Below are 21,896 nucleotides of genomic sequence, written 5' to 3'. Positions count from 1 at the left end.
TTTTAGGAAAAGATCTCATTCACTGTATTAGAGTCTCTCTCCTCCTTATACATCCTGCCTTGCCCTAGCCATCTCTGTAAATTGAAATCGTTGCTAAAATATGAGAATAATCCAGCATTGGTAAGGAAAGGAGGATTTGCTGTGAAGAATTTGTCTTCTCTTTCTGCAGCAAACCTCAGAGATTACATTATGTTCCCTTTACACCCATTTTACAGTTGACAAAAGCAAGATTCAGAGAGATCAAGTCAGTTGTCCAAGATTACATAACTAGTAAATGATGGAGCTAATAAGTGGTCTATCTAATTCTGACACTCCATATCCTAGAAAATATATGCAAATCCAGATAAAGTAATACAGCGTCATCTCTGGACTGGTTTGTTAGTGTGATACTATGAGGGAGAGGTGAGGTTAATATGTTTATTCAGTTCTTTTCTAGGATCATCTGTTTCTGATTTTTCCTAAAACTGAAAGTAATCTATTTAAATGCCCACAGCATTTCAAATTTGGATTTATAGATGTCTTTTTTTCCTAAATACAACATAGTTTGTAAGTCATCTGAGGGCCCCATGAGACAATAAACACTCACGCAACAGAACACAGAGATGCCTTTTGAAGATGCAGCATCTTGTAGGCACAGAGGAGTCATGAGCCACGTCAAAGGGGAATGTGTATTTACTGGAAAAACTGGTTAAGCAGCCTATCTAACAACAGTGAGCTCTGCAGTAACTGAGAGTAAGAAATGGAACTTGAACCACCCTACCTCAGTCCTATGAGACACCTGGAACAAGAAGGTGGAGAAGGAAAAAAATGCTCTGTTCAAGTGGTGGATGGGATAACATCTCTGATAGAAGGAATCTCTAGCAATTACTTTCCTTGACTATGGGATGGAGATTTATAATGTCCCCAGAAGCTTTCCTTGGTGGCAGTAACTCACTTCTTCTCTTGAGTAGTGGACACTGGGCAAGCTCTTTTGCTGTAACTTTAACGCTTATAGATTTAGGCTATCTGAATTAAGTAGATGGTTGACGTTCTATAATAGTGATAACATTAATATCCGACAATTATTGAGGAATACCATGTGCTGGTCACTATGCTAAGTGATTTGCATAAATCTGAAATCAGTCTTTCCAGAGAGATTAAATAGCATTATTCCCATTACATGAGAAAAGCAGGCTCAAAGATAAGCTACTTGCCCAAAGTCAGATAGCTACTAAAGTGTTAATGAAGTCTGTGACTCCATAGGGCTTTTTCTTTTTTTAATTCTTACATTCTATCTTTCTACTTAGACTTTTCATAATTCTCTGTATATAAGGGTGGCAAAGGGGAGTCTTGCAAAATGTGACCTGCCCATCTTTGAAATTGTCTAGTCATTGATGAGAGTTTGTCTAAGCTGATTTATGAAATCTGCAGCTTCTGCTAATGTCTACCATCTTAGGAAAGTTACCTACTATTTCTTCTTTTATTGAGCAATTTGAAAAGCCAATTTCACCTGGTTAAATTTTCAAATGACTTGACCACTGAGAAGCCACAATTGGAGTCTTTCTTGCCTGGGATTTTTGAAACTACTCTATTTCACCAACCTTGAGGTCCTATCTCACTGAACAAACTTACCTGCTGGATGCCACTTGGTGCCTCAGTGCTACAGAAATGAACAAAATACAATCCTGGGCCTCACGGATCTCCTGATCTCATGGAGGGTTATTAACTGGACTAGAGAATGACTAGTGCTATATTGGAGAAATTAGTTGGTGCAGTTGGGAGTAGAAGAGAAATGGCACCAATGTCCATGGGGATGGGAGGGAATGAGAGAAGGCTTCCTGGGTGGGGGAATGCTTAAGAGCTTATCTTCCTTCCCAACCTCAGAACTCAGAACAGTTGGTGTCAAACTTTCTCCGTCAATTCACAGGTAGAAGAGATGGCACTCCCTTTAACTATTTTGCAAGAGCAGACCCAAAAATGGACAGTCTACTTGCCTGCCTGTTGAGATATCAAAGGCCCCAGGAAAAACTCTCTCCCCTTAAATTTATACCAGTGTAGTATCATCTATTTACCATTTGGATGTTATTCCACGCTAACATATAAACACCCTAGAAGAGACAAGAAATACTTTTTTTCCAGAAATTGTCAATCAGTGTGAAGAATATGAGAAAGATTTGTGGTACATTAAATACTAATAACAAGTTCAACTGGTCCTGAATCCCAATTCTTCCATTTAATGGTTGTGTGATTCTAGGCATGATGTATCCCCAATCACATCCTCACTTTCCTCATTGTAGACAAAAATAAACACAGCTGCATAGCTACTCTTCTTGATTCTTGATGAGGATCAGAGGAACAAAGGATATGAAAGGACTGCTCAGGGTAGTTATCATCAGGCAGAAAGAGTGGACTGATGATGCTAGGTTCCTGGAGTCGAATCAAGGTTGCCACTGAACGCAAAATTTTATAGAGAAGGGACTTTACAGCCCCCTCACCATATTATAGAGATGATAGTAATGTCTCTTTTAGCATATATGCATTTCTATACTTGATCGAAATAGGCAACCTACACTTCCCAAGGCGCCTCGGACCCCCATCCCATTCTCAATCTACAGCTAAGGGTTAATTAGACTAGAAATGAGACTTGACCCAAAAGTGACAGACGCAATCAGAAATATTTATGGAATAATCAGATTCCTCTGTTGGAAATCTGAAAGAGAAATTGAGAGATTGAGTGAGAAGAAACTGATTCCTTGATGTCAAGAGGTAGATCGGGGTTAAGTGAGGCTGCAACAATCAGGGTCTCTGCAGGAAAAGAAATGGCATGTTTAAATCAATTATTTTCAGGACAGTTTTAAAAATGGGCTATTTGCAGAGATGTCAGTGGGGTAGGAAAACCACAGGAATAATGCAATATCCCAGGTCTAGTCGTTGCAGACATCATTACCAACAAAAGTTCTGAAGGAACAAGAGAGGGGCAGTCATTAAAACTTAGAAAGAGTTGTGTGGCCAGAGTCATGTGACTGGAGTTGTGATCTTCAGTTGAGGGACAAGAGGGGAACTGAGAACTAAGTACCAGGCCCTACTCTCTCTATTCTCCCCAGGCTTTTGCCAGTCCTATATAATGGCCAAACCCAATCTGAAGCCAGATGGAAAGGGAACTCTTAGGTATAGACTTCTGGAGCAAAAATAGGATAAGGAAGGATAAGAATGAATCTAGAAGGTAAATGGAGTATGTGGCAGCCAGCACAGAAGCCTTAATTGGCCATGCACAAGACTAAATATAAGCAGCCAATTAGCTGAGAATAGCAGAATAGACCAGAGATGCAGAGATGCCCTAAGAGATCATGCAGCCTATGAGTGAGAGAGTAGACTCAGCTGCTGCCAATTTAGCAATTCCATTTTATGTGGTTCCTGTATCTGAAGATCCCTATATCTTTTTACTGGCTCTGATCTGAGTGAGTAATTCCTTTAGTCAAGCACTGTTAACCAATGCTCTGCTCTCTGTGGTAGGCAGGTTCAGACATGGCTCCCAATGATCCCTGACCCCTTTTGTAATACCTTTCCCTTGGATGTGGGCTAGACCTTAGTGATTTGCTTCTAAGATATAGAATACAACAAAATCGATGGGATACCACTTTCGAGCAAAGGCCAGTTGGGAAGCAAAGACTTCTATGCCTACCAGGCTGTAATGAGATGCCCAGCTCCCCTGCTGGGGTGGTGTCAGAGAAGACTGAGTAGGCAACTAGGACTTTCCTCCACCTGGAGGTAATGAGGAGCACCCCCTTCAGTGTCAGTGGAGCCATGTGGAGAGCAGTAACAAGGCTCCCCCCTCTCTCAGCCCTGTGTGGTGTCAACAGAGGTCTAGTGGGAAGCCTTGATTTCCACTCCTGCCAGGAGTAGTAATAAAGTGTCTCTACCCCCAGGGTGTCAGTGGAGGCTGAGTGGCACCTGGCAGTAACAAGATGGCATCCACTTCCTCTGCCAGTGCAGTGGCAGAGGAAGCCAGCTGTTACAGACTGAATTGTGTCTCCTCTTAATTCATGTGTTGAAGCCCTAGCCCCCAGAACACCCTAGGCCAGTAGCTATTTTCCCTTGCTTTGTTTCTGATTCTGGAAACTCAGGGTCAGCTAGGGTGGGGATACAGATGCAGGAGAATTATAGCAAAAATGACAAAAGTCCTTTTTTACACAACTGGTGCTGTTTGTAGTATATTCTCAGCTATAGAAGGCTCTCTAGCCTGGCAAATATCCAAATCCTAGCCCTGTCTTATGGAACACATTAATGGATTTGGTAGAGAACCAACCCCTAACTCCATCCTAACAAAGTCTCTACACTGCACAGTTCCCTCTTACGGTGTCCCCTCAGCTCCTGCCCTGAAGCACTATACCCCTGCAGACCCCATCCCCTAGGTCCCACAGCTGGAAAATGGCCCATCAGGGCTTTGAGAGCAGGGCTATTTCACTGTAAATTATAGCCTCTTTCTTCTCTAAGGATAAGAGGCAATGAGGAAGGCAGAGTGTGTATCTGAGGTCCTCTTTTTTGGCTCACTTCTCCCCTCCCTTGCCAACATCCGTGTTCCCATGTCCCATTGGTCCAAGACTTCCTTCTTGTGCTTCAGTACCCCATGGTAAGGGGATGGGTTCAACTGTCTTCAGGCTCCATGGCAATGGCTGCTGATGGCTTAATCCTCCTCATCTGCATCCTCCCTCAAGTAATAAGCAGGATGCTTGAACTCTGTAGAATATCCACTTCCTGTGGGCCATACTGTTAGGTCATCAAGGTGGCTGGGGAAATCATGTGACTCAAATGGACTTTTTAATTCCCGGCTCTGCCATCTACTAACTGCATGTCTGTGGGTAGGTCACTCTACCTCTCTAACCCTCAATTTATTCATCTGTAAGGAGTGAGGGTTCCATCAAATGGATGATGCACATTGCATGAAGAATGCTAATATCCTATCAGAGATTTCCAGATCACAGTCCTAAGTTCAGAGCCATTGAAGTAAAAATGTTCTCTGGCAAACAAAAATGATTCATTCCTGTATCTAGAATTTTTAGTTTACTCTGATAGAGACTTTGGCTTCTCTGTGATTCTCCTGGCACAGGCCTTCCAGAGAAAATGCAGTGGAGAGAAAGCTCAGGGCATCTAAGGATTCCTGGCTATCTGCTCCTTAATTAAATAGTCTTTCATCTGGCTCCCTGTGAGGATTTTTTTCCTCTGTGATATATGTCTGCATTTAAATACATTTCTGTTTTAAACATCCTCAGACCTGGGGGAGCTTGTTCTAAAAGAAGTGAGTGATAAACTCCCCCACATCTTCTATATATATATATATGTTAGCAAAGTTAAAAAAATCAGACATCCAGCCTGCCAGGATTCACCTCTTGGAAATGACAATAGGCTGCCTCAGACTTTAAAACACCTAACTTGTAAGTGATCTATTTTTATAAAGGGCAGGGAAGGGGGTGGTGGGGTGAGGTATACAATCTCATTAAAATTTTAATGAGGATGGATTGCCTTCATTTCACAGTTGATGAAACAGTGGTTCAGAAAGATTAAGCAACTTTTTTTAAGCTCACACTACATGTTAATAGGGAACCTGGAATATAAAGCTAGCTTTCTCTACCTGCAAATCCCATGCTCTTGGCGCTGGCTACAGGAGCCCCTCTGATACCACTGGGAATAGGCAGGGGTGCTTTGAGTAGGAGAAACAAAACAAAGACTCTTCCAAGTTTTAGATATAGAAAAAGGATGGACACAACTAAACAATAACAACAAAACATCATAAGAGACTGGACCCTGAGGACAGTCTCACAGGGACGGCAAATGGGCTTCAAGTGGCCCCTCCCACCTCTACCCCACCTCAATTTCATTTTCCTCCCTGTTACATGCATGATTTGGAATAATTTGAAAGTCTCTCTCTCTCTCTCTCTCTTTTTTTTTTTTTTTTTTGCTGAGGAAAATTCACCCTGAGCTAACATCTGGGCCAATATTCCTCTATTGTGTATGTGGGTCACTGCCACAGCATGGCTGCCAATGAGTGGTGTAGGTCCGCACCGGGAATGGAACCAGGGATGCTGAAGCAGAGCACACTGAACTTAACCACTAGGCCACAGGGCCAGTCCCAAAAGAGTCCCCTCTTTTAAGCATGGGAATTGTTCTAAGGGGCAGCTCTAGGCTCTAACTCAATTTCCCAAGTCAGAGAAGAGTTGCCTATGGGGCCGTTGCCTCTCGCTAAAGCCCAAGGTGCAGCTATGGGCACACAGTAGCGGACTTGTCTGGGCTTTAGCTCCAATGATTACTGGGAGAGCAATTTAGGTTTAAGGATTTTCCCAGTTTTTACTTCATTTGATTGTTGCTATAACCCTGTGCAATTGACAGAGCATAGAGTATAATTTATTTTAATTTTAATTTATTTTAATTTTAATTTATTTTTCTGTTGCTATTTAATCAATTTGTATAGACTACCTTCTTCAGGCTAATGAATGACATACGTATATGCAAATTAACCCAAATTGTACACAATATAAAAGATTAAAAAGCTGAGGCTCACTGAGGGTAGACCAGTTGCTCACATAAATACTAAGTTATAGAGCAGGGACCAGAATCTTGATTAATCAGGTTCCCAGTACACGGCTCTTGCCACCAGGCCAGGGGTAGGCAAACGTTTTTTGTAAAGTTTCAGATAGTAAATATTTTAGTCTTTGTGGGCCATACTGTCTCTGTCACAAGTATTCAATTCTGTCCTTGCAGCGTGAAAGCAGTCCTAGACAATTACTAAAGAACGAGTATGGCTGTGTACATTTCTCACCAGTTACTTCCCCAACCCAACACCAAGGCACGTACTTGCCTTCCTCCCTCCTTTCCTGACAGTGTGGCTCCGTGCAAGAATCTGAATCTAAAATCAGTACTCTAATCACAATTTTCTCTCTATCCTCTCTTAGGCTGAAATTTATTACAGTCATGGAAAAGCAGGTATGTTGATCTCAAAGAAGAAATCGCATATTTGTGCTAAGAGAAGCTTGGTGGTTGGAGCTCTCTAAAGGGCTCTCATTGACATCATGGCTCTGTTCGTCAGATTCTCAGAGTGCTGGAGGAAGAGGCACATGTGCTCAGATTCCCCTAGGTGATCTTGAGGATCTTGGTAAAGTTATCCAGATTTGAGGTAGCCATGACTAGCATCTTCTTCTTAGCTATGCTTCCATCCTGGCCTCAGCATGACACAACATGAAAAATGGAGAACCAGACCAAGAGTGCAGCATCCTTCAGGATACATCAAGCTCTGGGACTTTCTACCCTTGCATTGTCACTTTCTCTGTGTATGCACAAAAGACAATATCTGATTATATTGGTTTGCCACCTGCTATTCTGGAGGATCTTCGTTGAGCACAATCTTGTCTACAGTGTGCTCAAGACTGTTCTAGGCACCAGAGATATGTCGGGAAAGAAAACAAAGTCCTTGCTTTCATGAACTAACATTTAATTGAGGGTGGGGAAGACAAAAGCAAAGGAATACATCTATAATGTTTTAGGTAGGGAGAAAATGAGGTAAAAGGAAATGGATTGTTGGAGGGAAAGGTACTATTTTAGATAAGATGATCAGAAAAAACTTTTGATGAGATGATATTTGTGCAAAGACTTGAATGGGATGAGGGAATGAAACGTACAAGTAACTGAAGGAATAGCATTCTGGGAAGAGGGACCAGCAAGTGCAAAAGCCTTGAAGTGGGAACATGTCTGGCAATTTGGAGATGCAAAGGAGCCAGTGGAGACCAGAGTGTTGGGAGCATAGTGAAAGAGAATGACAGAAGTACAAGATGAGGTTAGAAAGGGAGAAAAAGGCCAAAACATACAGGCTTTTGTAGATCTTAGGAGGGATTTGGGATTCTATTCCAGCTGAGATGAGTAGTCATTGGGTTTCAAAAGGGGACAGGACATGCTATGATATGAGTTTTTAGAGGTTTACTCTTGTTGCTTCCTGCTGTGTGTGTCCTGTGTGGCAGGGGAGAAGGAAGGGAAGCAAGGGTGGGAGTGGGAGCTCCATCAGCAGACTATTATAATCTTCTAGATAAGAGGTGTTGAGAGTTTGGACCAGGGCAGTAGCTGCAGAGAAAGTGAGAGATGCTCAGATTTGGAATATATTTTAAAAGTAGAGTCAACAGAAATTACTGATAAGTGGAATATGTGGTGAAGAGACAGTGTGGAGTCAAGGATGACTCCCAGGTATTGTGCCCTCTCATAACCTCTCCACCCACCTTTTTGTTCCAGCAGTTGCTGTGGCAACAGGCCGCTGTGGGTGTAGCCATGAAGCACCTTGACCTCCCTGTATTTTGCATCTCTTGCCTTCTGCCCCAGGGCGTTTGGGTACCTGTGGAAGCCTGGAAGATCCAGGAAGTTCATACCTCAGGGGCAGCTTTTGACCAATAGTGGTTTAAAACAGATGGATAACATGCACACCTCTTTAGAGAGTACCTACTGGACCTCAGCCCACAGCAGTAACCAGTGCAATCAAACTCCCATGGATCGAATTTCTGTCTTTCCATTTTACTCTTCCCAGGCCCTCACTATTATTCCCTGGGTTCCCTTTCCCAAATAAACTTACTCCAGGCAGGCCCTTGCGTGAGGCTCTGCAACTAAAAGAGTACTGCATTTACTGAAATGTAGGAGACTGCAAGGGGGAGAGTTTAGGAGGGACAGTGGATGTAGAGTTTAGCTTAGATAGCACATATGAAACTTTGATTTGCTTGTTAGACTTCCAAGTAGAGATGGCAAGGAGGCAGTTGGATGACTTGAGGCTGGAATTCAGAACAAAGTGTGCAAAAGAGACTAGGCTATTTGTCATCAACGGTCCCTGTGTCAGGGTGTGGCAGGTTCTCCCACATTCACAGACTTCACCAATACAGTGAGTCTCCACCTCCCACTGTTCCCTTGGTGGGTCACTCTTTTCCTAGCCCTGAAGAGAAGCTGAAGAGGATGCGGTGACAGGTGGAAGGAGCAGACAGCGGCACGTCCAGTACTGTGATGACAGCTCTTCCGTGCACTCCTCGTTTGATTCTAGTTCCAGCAGCTTCTGTGTCCTCGCGGCAGATGAGCAGTCACTTTAGAATGAAACCTTGTTGTTGTAAGTCAGCACGGCCACCTCTGCAGAGGGACGTTATCTGATGGGAGCTTTTTCTCTCCCTTAAGATCTCCCCTGAGGTTTCAGGGAAGGAGAAAAGAAAAGTGAGATGAGTGGCAGTTGGGGAGGTGGAGAGGATGAGAGACTCTGTCCCCAGGAGCACCTCTCACAACCCCGGCCCCCACCCCCAGCCAGAGCCTGGATTACTGCGATGCTGCAGAGGCAGGACATGGCTTTTGTTTTCATTTCCATTTAATTTTCCCAAAGGAAAACTGCAATTACTGAGCAGTTACACATCCCCATGTGTTTCAGGGATGCTGTCCCTGGCACATTTGCTATCCCCATTTGGAAAATTCACCCATAAAAGCATCAGACTTGCCTGCATTGCACGTGGAAATCTGCAATGTCATACTTTGTTCAATGGATAAAAATTCACCCTAGGGTACCAATTTTAATAAGCCTTAATTAGACCAATTTGTAGCAAGCTGAGGTTTCCACTCTGCAAATTGACAAGCGGCTTGAGCTGGTTCACTGCATTTTTATGTTCAGGAATTCTTTATCTCAGACAAAAGGTCAAATGGAACATAAAATTCTATCCACAAGACTCCTAAAGGCATAGTGATTTTCTATTGTCATTTGTGTGTGTGCGTGCGTGTGTGTTGTGTTTTTTAGAATGTCCTTATTGATGATAAAAGGGTGATCTTGGGTAGCCATGTAGTCATCCCATCAGTGAGGTCCAGGAGGGCAGATAAAACTGGTCCCCTCTTGTGAAGACCTTGTTGGTAGCCCATGGCCTTCTTTCCTACAGAGTCAAGGAAAAAATTCACAATCCCCAACACAAGACACAAACAATAACTAAAATTCGCTTGGAGTTGGCTTGAGAGATAAGCCATCTTCCCTAGGGATGGCAAATAGATTTTATACATTATCCTTGGATCAGAAAACTGTTTTATTAAACTATTTTATCTTTAAGATATGCAACAAAGTCGATTTTACTGAGTTGCACTTTGATGTCATTTCCCTAGAATTTCATCTAGGACCCTTAGAAGGGAAAGCCTTGCTAACTTCACTATATTGCTATAGGGAAATAGCTGAGGCCACTCTTCACGAGAAGGGGAATGTGGGTCAGGGCACAAGAGAGGAGAAAAATTGAACAATACCTTCTTTCTTCAATGAATTTTTGACATCAGAAATTATAAACATTCTACCTAAAAAAGTGGAAAGAACGATCTATAAGCAAAAAAATTTTCAAAAAAGCTTTCAAAGGGCCTGTGGCAAACGGAGATAGTCCTCTATGCTGGTCTACTAGGTAGTGTCTACATCGCATCTATGTTGTGGGGACAACAGAATGCCCACCTGCCCTCTAAATATTTTCCTTTCTGATCTGGTACAGTGTCTTAAATGCCCACATTAGAACTAGACCACTGCTTAAAGATGTTCAATGCCAGAAGACTCAAGATAAGAAAATGAAAATGTGGTACCTCAAACTGATAATGCTTAGACCTCAGAGCAGCTCAAATATATTTTTGACAAATTTATTCTTGAGGGATTAGGAACCAGGACAGCCACACTTTTAAAAAATGCCGGGAGGGCCGGCCCCGTGGCTTAGCGGTTAGGTGCGCACACTCCGCTACTGGCGGCCCGGGTTCGGATCCCGGGCGCTCACCGACGCACTGCTTCTCCGGCCATGCTGAGACCGCGTCCCACATACAGCAACTAGAAGGATGTGCAGCTATGACTTACAACTGTCTACTGGGGCTTTGGGGGAAAAATAAATAAACAAAAAATGAAAATTTAAAAAATAATGCCGGGAAAAAACTGGAACCTAAGATGCTGCCAGGAGGGCAGGCCAGTTTGGAATGGGGATCAGGGAGATGGTAGAGAGAAGCATGGGAAAACTCCACCGAGGGAGAGGAGGAAAGAAGTAAAAGAAAGGGACAAAATGGAAAGGTGAAGGCAGGGAGCACATAGTGAAGGGAGGGTGGCACAAATTAATAGCCGACATGACAATTTGTTTTAATCGCTGGTGAAAAATCTCAGGAAGCTACACTGTGACCTATTTATCCTTGTGGAAGAATTGCTGTTGGCCTTGCATGCTGTAATCCAACTGTGGGGAAATTTGGCTGGAAATGCTGAGATTCTGTGTTCTGTGAGGGAAACCTCTCCTCTCTCTACCAGAGAAGGAGCATGAGCAGAAAGAGCGAGGCCAGTCCTGCAGGCTCACTGGACATCTGGCAGGAATGCCACGCCCATGGCTTATGGTGGTCTTCCTGGAGCACCTGCTCACACTCAGGGTCCAAGCACCAAGTCAGACCAGGCCCACACAATCCCCATCACCCAGCCAGTTCATCTGTAGGAAGGCCAGTCCTCTGGAAGTCTGCCTCTACCCGCAGCAGCCTAGACATCTGGATGATTGATCATAATTTTGATGGAGCTCAATGGATGCTTTTAGACATAAGGACTCTGTTCCCATGTGTCATAAAAGGCACATTCCTGAAGACAATGTGGGTCAGGCTACGTAGTTCATAAAATGAGAATCTCAGAACTGGATTTTATTTCCCTCCATTTATTCGAAGGCAACATAGATAAAGCCACATCTGTACCACTCCGGCACGATGCAGCCTCTCTTGGGTTGTGCTGCAAAAAGATACACATGGTTGTATCTACTGCACCTTTGCTGTTTGTCTCACAGCCTCTCCTTGTCTTCTACTGGCCCTCTTCTTTCATAGTAAAAAGGATTGTGTGCTTATGCTTGGAGGAGCAGAAACAAATGAAGTTGCATACATTACTGATATAAAGATAATAAACGTTGTTATGTGAGAAAAATAATATGCGTATACGTTATTTAGGCAAACATTTCCGTACACTTGCTCTCGCAAAACAGATAGCCCAAATAAGCTAGCCATATGAACAATAAATCATGGAACCAATTTCAAGGACAGCAAGTTTTGCTTTGGAAAATAGCATTCAAAATATATGTATTTGAAATCAACTAAATATGAAAATTTTAACATTCAATAAATTAGAGTAGAGTAGGTAGAACTTGAATCCAATGAAATATAAAATTCCCAAAATTTGAAAACAATTTTTATTTTACCCAAGTTTTTTTAAGATAAAAAATTAAAATATGTATACCATATTGTTCCTTGACATTTTTCCCCTCAATGTAAAACCAAAGGAAATAAACAGCAAATTCAGAGAGAATTAATAAGGAAAAAGGCTACCCTCCCTTGTTGCCTGCTCCATTCCTAAACAAAAGGGTAAAGCTAATGGATCCACACTGACCCTCAGGAACAGTTCAGGCTTAGCAAACACCTACCAGTTCAGCTGGACATTCCAGTTCCTCTGGGATGTTTCTCTGGCTGCCATCTTTATCTCCTTCAATCAAAGCAACCCAGCCATTCTGTGACCCGAGCCTATGCCAAAGAAAAGAAAGGGCAAAACAATCACGCCATGAACTATGCGCAGGTCTCAACAGGCAAACGAAAACCGGTTTAGGGTCCAAATTCATCTGCTAGGGCTTTGAGTGGGGTGGCCTAGCATGTTTCACAGATCATTGGAAGGATTCTCCCCAGTACATCTCAGGGAATTACAGAATCAAGACAGCTGTGTGGGTTCATCATGGAAATGAAGTTGCTCAGGCTGAGCTGCTCTGACTATGAAAATAGATATTCCCCAAATGTCATCACATAAAACAGAGTGGAGAATGCTCTTTGGCGTGATTGAGCAGTCTGTTCCATGTCCTCCCTGAGGTTTCAGGGGTGGATAGGAGCGGTAGTTGCTGTGGATAAATCTATTAATCTTCTCTCCTCCTTCCCACTTCAATTTCCGCTCTCAGCCAGTTAGTTCTGAGAAAGTGAAGGGAGCAACCAAGGTTTGTAAGACAGAGTCCCCCTGGTCTGACTGTCTTCAAGAGGGCAGTGAGAATTCATACCGAGCGTCTTCTTCACAGAAATGTGCCAGGGATCCAGCAGGAACACATCACATCACAGGCTCACAGGGCAGCCTGCTCAGCACGGAGAGGGATCCGCCCAGGCTTCCTGCCGCTGTTCACTCCCCGTCATGCCTGTTTAAGCACCCGAGCCAGAAGGAGCTGTTCAGGATCTGATTCTTTAAATTATGTGTAGGAACATGGTGAAAATTACAATTTAACAAATGGTATTTACATTCGCGGAGCCAAAGTGAAACTTTTTCGTCACTACAAACATTTCCTAAAGCCCAAAATTACACTGCTGAAAGAACCCCTTGGAGGAATTACTTAGGAAGACAAGTTCCAGTTGGAGGTTGCAGAGAAGCAGTTTATGTCAGTTTTTAAGGCATAAGCTGGGTTATGACGCCAAGTGGCCAAAACATGACAGAATTGTTCCAACCAGAACTCTGGGTGAGTTGTGTTTCCAGGCCTTTTACCTGTAGGTGTGACCAGAGTTGCTGACACTAGTAGGTCCAGCTGTTTGGACCCTAAGGATCCCCCACTCCTCCCATCAGGCCACAGCAAAGCCAACAAAAGCAGTGGTCAAATGTATCTACCTTGGACCAGTTCTGTTCAAGCAACCAATGCCTAGAGGGTCTGAAGATGCCTCCTCACCACACACTACAAAACTGAAGGTCAGATAGAGCAGTCTCATTAGAAGCCTCTTCTCTCCTCCTTCCCTCTCTAGATGCTCAGAAGACACATCAAGGAAACTGGAACACACCCAGGTGCAGGAAGCAAAAAGGACTTATAACAAAATACCAACATTTCCTCAAACCCTACTGTGCTCCCTCCACTAGAAATCAAGGGACGCTGGCAATGGTCTGTCAGGGTTGTGAGCTACATTGCCACAGCTCAGCAAAGTTCTGTGAGTCCATTATACCCCAGCAGTACCAAAAACCTGTTGTTCTCTGCACCTCCAGGATGCCTGATTGTCTTTCTCCTTATCCACAGGGACTCATGCCTTTAAGTCCCAGACTGCACCACCCCTGCTGATACACACACACATACACACACACACACACACACACACCCCTCTGTGTAGGTAGAGCCTATTCAGCCTAGTAAGGCTCATCTCAGGAGTCATCCTCTCCAGCAAGTCTTCCTTGACACGCCTCCAAATAGAAAACCCCAAATTGGGCTTCCTGAGGCTCCAGAGCCAGCTGTGTGCTCCTCTGGTTTACCACAAGTCATTCATCCTGGACCATGATTGTCCTAGGAAGGACCATGTCTTAATCCTAATGCTCAGGATGTCTGTTGAACTGAACCACACACAGCCTGAAGAAAATATTTTGATTTACAATAGACATATCTCTAAATCTGATCTCTTGCCAGTGTTCCTTAGGTGAGAGAGTGGCACCGTCACCACCCATCACTCAAGCTAGAAACTTGCCTCTCTGTCACCGAATCTGTCACAAAGTTCTTCCCTTTTTACCTCCTACCTCCTAGTTTTGAGACTCATCATTTCTCACCTGGACTATCTCAGGGGCCTCCCACCTGCTCTTTTGACTGGAAGTCCCACCTCCATTCCACTTGCTGAGACAGAGCTCTGGTCGCGTAGCTCCACTGCTTAACACCGTTCCGTAGCTGGATCTGCCCTGGAGCAGACCTTCCCAGCTGGTACCACAGCTCACTGGAAGCTGTGTGGGGAATGGGTGACAGGGATGTTGGCACCCTTCCACTCTTGGAGCAGTTGGACGGGACCCAAGATGTCCCCAGATGCAATCTCCAGCTGCGAGTAGCTCTGACTATTTACCCCTGTACCCAGACAAATGTTATTTTCTGAAAGCACTGTGACATAAAACACTTTGGAATTATTGTCCTGAAGAATAAAACCCAGTCTCCTTAGCATGACTATGAGGCCATCCACGCCTGGGCTTTACCCTTTCCCTTCGTGCCACACTATGTATGGCAGAGGCACAGGTGCAGAGCCATTGGCTGCCTTGGTGCTCTGCTCTCCTTCTACCTGGAACACCCTTCCCACTTTGCTGAGCCAGGCTCACTCTGAATGATCCTTAAAGGCTTATCTCTATATGTAGCTTTCCCACCTTTCTCCCCAACATTAATCTTTCAAAGCTGGCTTGCTGAAAATTAATCTGAAAGGGAACCACAGTAAGGATGGATCTCATGCAAATCTTTGTCATTCAATGGATTTAATTAAATCCAATGCAGCAACATGGCTCTAACGCCCAAAAGGTCCCCTTAAAGGATGAAAGGTCTGAGTTCTTAATTCAGGGTTAGCATAATCACCAGCATTAGTTTCTCTTCCCTGTTTATTCATTCTTGGCCACTTGAACATTGTCATTTTTCAGAACTAAAATCCTGGGTTCTGAAAAAGCTAGTACTTCATGATTTAGAACTGGAGGCAATTTTTGCTTGCTCCTGAAAGTTATGTTTGGAGGAGATAGCTAATTAAAATATCTTGGCGCCTGTCCCCTAAGGCATTCTCCTTCTCCCACACCAAGAGCTTTCCAGCTCATATCCTTGATGATTGTCAGATCCAGACGAATGTGAGCGACAAAGAGCAGCAAAGTGAACAGAAATTCAACAAGGAAAAACTCCACACAGAGCTGTTGCAATCATGAGACTTGGTTTGATTTTATTTATGCCAGAAAAATTTATTGCCTGCCTACCAGGTTATTTTTCTTAATTAGGGTAATGTATTCATGGGTATTTACATTATTATTCTCTATACCTTTTTGTATTCTGAAATATTTCATAGTGTTTTCCAGTCAAAATGGTTTATCCATGTTCAAAGAAAGCTGAGGGGAAGAGTCAACCACTGGGTCCTTCTTGTTTTGTTGGGAGGTGCCCTTTTATAGGCTGGTGGTCAGATGCTCAGGAAATACTCAGTGAGTTAATAAGAGGACACTTTTCACCTGAAGAGTTGGTGATTCTCAATGTGCCACCCTTTTAACGAATAATTGCTGTTGTCAATGTCAAAGATTCATTTTTCTTCCTAGTTCAAAACTTTTAGTTCAGGATCTTCAAACATTCCTATTTTGAAGGCAGATGGGAAAGAACTTGCTATTACTGAGCACCAGCTATGTGCAATCAGAATCATAATTGTCCTTGCTCTTCATCAACAGTGTTTGTCCCTCATCAAATTCAATATTCATAGGTAAATCATAAGCAAAATAGGATTCTGTACAAGTAGTTAGAGCGATACTAACCTATCTTTTAATTTTATATATAACAGGGGACCAACACTAATTGCTAACCTGGGTTATGTACATTAAAGAGAAAAGCAGAACATTTTCATTTCAATTAACTTTCATTTCATAGTCATCTAACTCTGCAGGAGTTTGGTTTGGAGAACCCATTGAAAATATCCCATATCAATAAAGTGGGGCCACTATCATTGAAGCACTTGGGTTATCTCCATTAGATCAATCATTAGACAAAATCATTGCTCAGCATAGCCCATGGCCAAAAACAGAATATTCAAACTGACAGCTGATTTCCCCACCCTCCCCCATCAGACAGCTGCCTATATGGATTAGTAGGACCCAATAACCCCCTCTCCTCTCTGCCTCTCTTTCTTCTAGGATTAGGAATGAAAAATGTGCAAAGGTTAAACTAAACCTTGGCTTAGATATGCAAACTTGTAATCAAGCCATCCACATTGATGGAATAGGTCCATGAAGAAGAGCCTTCATCATTCATCCACCACGGTTGGCCATGATTAAAAATGTTGGGAAAGAGGCTATTTAGCTTTATTGGGTAGAGTTACTCAGTCTTTGGATGAATCATGAGCAGTAAATATCTATCCACAATTTTCCCTTTTGCATCCCTCTTTTGTAGAGGGAAATCCCAGAGTGAACTGGAAAGGAATTTAAAGATAATCTAAAGGAATCAAAAAGAAACCAACCAGTAGAGGTCAAATGATTTGCCCTATCCCTTCTTTCAGTACAGTGGGGGAATAAACGAGATTACAAGTGTGAAAGTGTTTGCAAACTGTGTCTCAGATTACTATGTAAGAAATCTCACTAGAAGCAGGGTGTCTAGGTCTCCAGATTCTTAAGCCTGCCCATGCACTACACAGCTTCTTTCTGTTACAGATAAGCAAAAGTGTGGCCCCAAATGCTTAAACAATGTGGACAAGGTCACAAACCACACCTGGAACCCAAGTCTCCTAAATCAAGGCTCTCTTTCCAAGTGCAGCACTGAAGCAATGATCTGGCTATCTTGGGTCCCGGATACTGGGGTGTTTAGGATCCAAGCACAACAATAACAATCACATCCCCTTGTGCCCCAGTCAGTCACTATTACACTCAGCACTTTATTCAGTTTACTCAAACAGCTAGAGATGTCCCAGTAAAAAATCCAAATTAATCCTTTAGCTGTCATGAATATAGTAAAAGGAACACAAGTGTCTTAATAAGTAATGGTAATATGCTGTCTGTCAAAAATTTGGGGTTTTTGCTATGGTCTATTAATAATACTCTTTATAAAAATAAAGTATTGTAGGGTATACAAAATATATCTAAATAAAGCTGTTAAAAATTGACAAACTTGAAGTTGATATAGCTTATTTATAAAGTATAACAAAGCACATCTTGAAATAGAAAATGCATTGTTTTAAATCTTAAGCTCTTTATTTACTACAATGCAGAACATTTTATTTTTAGATATCAGTGGGTTTTGTTTTGTTGACATTTTCACTTATTCAACTGAAAACAAAAGTTAGGAAAATCACATGATGACTATAGTAACCTACCAGTAAATGAGAGCAAGTATACAGACCATGTTTTGTTTGGACTAGAAGTTACATCAACCGGTCAGTCAAGGCTTTCTTTCTGTCTAATAATTATGACATATTAACAGTCACCAAATAGCGCTGGACTAGGAAACTTCTAGAAATAATTAAAGGCTGTCATTTTACACATGGAATAGTTATAAAATATAGATGGCTTACATCAACTTATTGGGTCGGCCCATCCTAAATTGCTCTGAGATTCAGAGAAATGGATATTTCTTCTTATGCTGTGCAATAGTTTCTCCAAATATCTGCTTATGCTCCATAAATCTAACATGTCACCCAGACACTCCTTAATCTCAGTGTGTGACATATAAGTGGACACATCCATCGTACACACATATATAATTAGGAAACTCAAAAAATACGCAAAGATGGCAAGAAATCATTGGATTCTTTGGTTATGCTCTAGTGACAAACATATATTTCTTGGCAACTAGCCAATCATTTTTGGAAATTATATCAGACCATGACCCAATAAAGTCTAACAACCTATCCCTTGCTTTACATGCACCATTAGGACCTGTCACCAATCACCAGCCATCTCTCTCAGACATATATTTTTTTCTTTGGAAGCATGAAATACCCCTAGATAAATTTGCCCTTCTCCAGAGAAACGTATTTCCCACTCAACTGCAAATCCTGATTCAAAGCTAAAATTAATGCAGGCAGGCAATTTACATTCCTTAGAAAACTTTCTTAAAAATGACAAATGTATGTGATGTTAAAGCCATCCAATATGTCTGCATGCTGCCTTATTAAATTAAAAACAACCTGGTTTATTTATACAAGGTATCCAACGGCTTACAGATTAGGATCCTAGAAATAATGCATGTCTTATAGCAAAAAATATACATATAATAATCCACCTATAGTTTATATAAATGATGAAATGTTTCTGAATATATCTATATATCTATATATATACACATATATACTCTGTGTGTGTGTATTTGCAGAATCAGCACACAAATACTGCAGTCCTTCATTGGCTCGTCCACTTCAGTGTCAAGGACACTAGGTTTGAAAGTCTTAAGATGCAAAACAAAGGTCACCGCTGAGGACAAAGGACTGGCTTGATGCATCTTCCCTTGTGAAGGACCAAGTTTGCTGGACAATGGCAACCTGCAACACATGGCTTATTGCATGGACCAATCTCATTCCAGTTGTCACAGGTCTTGGCACATCCTGGACCACAGGTATCATACACAGCCCCATGCTTACACTGGGTGGCTGAAAAAAAGGAGGAGACAAAGGTGAGACACGGAGAAATGGCCACAGTAATTCACTCTCAGCCCGATGCCATTCTGAAGGCTCACGTAACTCACTGCCCGGGCCTTTCCACAGCACAGGTTCACTTCTGCATTTTAACAAAGGAATAACAAACATCCAACATTCTTCAAACACTCTGGGAATCACCTGCACATAAAAAAACAAATTCAAGATCCACCTGCTGGGCCAGTGAACTTCAAAATAAAATAAAATAAAACAAAAAGCGTTTTATTCCCAGAGAAGACAAACTATACATTAGCAAAGCTACAAGAAAATCTACAAGGTTATTTAGTTATTGAGAATAGTATGAAAAATTAACTCCAAATTGTCCTTAGAACTATTGAGCTGTGATGAACAGGAATATTTTGTGCAACCACATCAATATTCAAATATACAGAATTACACATACAGAAAAAATCCTGCCGAAGATACTGGAAATGTGTGACATATTTTAATCATAGCAATCATATGTTGAATTAATCAATTTGAGGCAAGTTAGAGCAAGAGTGAGGAAAAGCCAAATAAGGAAAAATAAGATATGCGACTGGGGAGAGGGAAGTAGGTGGCTGGCTGGGCCAGAGAATATGAAAACGATGGTGCAGCCAAATCATGGCCAATTTACTATATTTGTTAACTGAGAGCTAAAATGATTTTGACAATATTCTGAGAGTTACTGAAAATTCATGAATAGATTTGTCCGAAAGAATACTGCAAACATTCTGGAAGTTTTATTACACATAGACTTTCCCATCTGAGTTATTTCCAGTGACAATCAAAGAGGCCATCCCTTATTCCCATGAGTAGGAACAGCAACACACGTAGGAATTTGGAAGAGGGATTATCCAAGAACAACAATAACAATCCAACCTTCATTCGAAGTTTCTCCAAGCACAATTAATAACAATGGAAGATTATCAGTTTAAATATCTCTATTGTTTATGCAGTTTACAGAATAATATCTGGGGAAGAATTATGTCATTATAAAACTGAAAAATAGAACTGGTTTTCAAGCAAGTTGGCCTTAATTGAGTCTTTCAAGTTATATATTCAGAGTTACCACAAAATATTTGTGTTTGACCATATCTAATGAAAAGTAAGTTAATAAGAACCGTAAAAGTAAATTCTATGAAGGATCCTCAAATACCCATTATACTAATTACAAACAAATGAGAAAAGAGGTGTCTTGTCCAGAGAGTGGTCAATTATTTCTCAGAAGTTCTCACACACTATTAGAAAACTGAGCTGTATGAAACATAGAATTTTGAGAAACATCTGCATGGAACGAACTTTATAATATTTGGCTCTATAATTATCATTTTTCTATATGGATTCTAATTTCCATATTAAATACTGTCATATTTATCCCTGTCCCAATTGTTAACTAAACTATTAACTGTGACTAACCACCTGTTTTGAACAAAGCCACAGTACAAGATGCTTTGCAGGTGGAGATAAATGACATGGCCATCTGTCTGATATACGAATAGAGGGATGAGTTGCTGGTAGCTAATTACCCATCAATTATATTGAAACATCAAATGCAATCTTATTGATTCCTATGCCTGGTTCACTCCTTCACCTTTTTGAGGTGTCTTCTCAAAGGCAACTTCCCATCCAAAATAGCATCTCCACATTCTCTTCCCCTTTTCCCTATTTTTTCTTTTTTACATATCACTACCATTTTTACCATTTGTACCATATTTCCTCTGTGTCTTCCCACACCAGAATGTTAGCTTTCTGAGGGCAGAGTTTTCATCTGGTCTACTACTACATTTCTAGCCCCCAGTACATTGTCTGGCACCTTGAAGGCCTTAAGTTTGGAAGCCAACAATGAATACTTGCTGAATAAATGAATGAGTTACAACAGAGAGTGGATTGAACATTTTCCATTTGACGGAACATTTTCCATTTTCCATTTCCTTCTAGATCCACTGTCTCCCCTTCTTTTCCCTGCTGTATATCCTGTGCTCTGTGCTCTGTGTCTCTGTGTTGACCTCTAGGGTTGACACCAATGGGCTTCTTTTTGAATGGTGAACACCAGCTGGAGATTGGAAAAAAGAAGAGTGAGGTCCAGGTACTTAGTCTCTTCTGGGGTCTCCTTCTGTGGTCACTGTGGGCAGCTGCACTCCTCAAGAAGGTCACTGCTCCTATCAAGTAGCCTTCTTTCTCTACAGAGCTCCCATAGCCATCCCCTTCCTTGCCCCTACAGGCCCACGGGTGGTAACAGACTCTCCCTTATGAGCCAAGATATGATAAAAGAAAAAAAAAATACTTAGTCTTTGTTCCTGGCACATAGCTCCAAAAGTCCTTGGAATCTCCAAAGTGATAAGTGTCTTTCGTATGCTAATACCATGACTGGTGGCTAGGGCTCCCTAGATAGCTTCAGGATGGGGGCTGGTCACCAGAAAGACAAAAGCATGATTAGAGAGTTGAAACTTTCAGTCCCACCCCCTGACCTCCAGGAAGGGGAGAAGAACTGGATGTTGAGTTAATCACCAATGGCCAATGATTTCATCAATCATGCCTACATGACGAAACCTCCATAACAACCCCTAAATGACTAATGACTGGGTTCAGAAAGCTTCAGAGCTTGTGAACACATTGAGGTGCTGGGAGGGTGGTGTCCTCACTCCATGGGGACAGAAGCTCCTGTGCTCCGGACACTTCCAGACCTTGTTCTACATACCTCTTCATCTGGCTGTTCATTTGTGTCCTTGATGATAAGCCAGTAATAATAAGTAAAGTGTTTTCCAGAGTTCTGTAGCCATTCTAGCAAATTATTAAACCCAAAAGGG

At 42.0% G+C, this 21,896-nt stretch overlaps 1 protein-coding gene across 2 annotated transcripts in view; it reads right to left on the bottom strand.

Annotated features, from left to right (window-relative positions):
• Window positions 1-18,817: 18,817 nt before the first annotated feature.
• The window catches only part of BMPER (BMP binding endothelial regulator), a 230,473-nt gene continuing 227,394 nt past the window's right edge, over window positions 18,818-21,896 (bottom strand). For both annotated transcript variants that reach the window (XM_004418836.3, XM_087435327.1), the window contains one exon: window positions 18,818-19,062. In XM_004418836.3, coding sequence (XP_004418893.1) covers window positions 18,881-19,062 — 182 coding nt within the window. In that variant the 3' untranslated portion in view covers window positions 18,818-18,880. The remainder of the gene's footprint in view (window positions 19,063-21,896) is intronic.

Source organism: Ceratotherium simum, chromosome 1 (genome assembly GCF_057802395.1).
Source record: "Ceratotherium simum simum isolate JZ-2026a chromosome 1, ASM5780239v1, whole genome shotgun sequence".
NCBI classification, from domain to species: Eukaryota; Metazoa; Chordata; class Mammalia; order Perissodactyla; family Rhinocerotidae; genus Ceratotherium; species Ceratotherium simum.
This window is presented reverse-complemented; position numbering and strand designations above follow the sequence as displayed.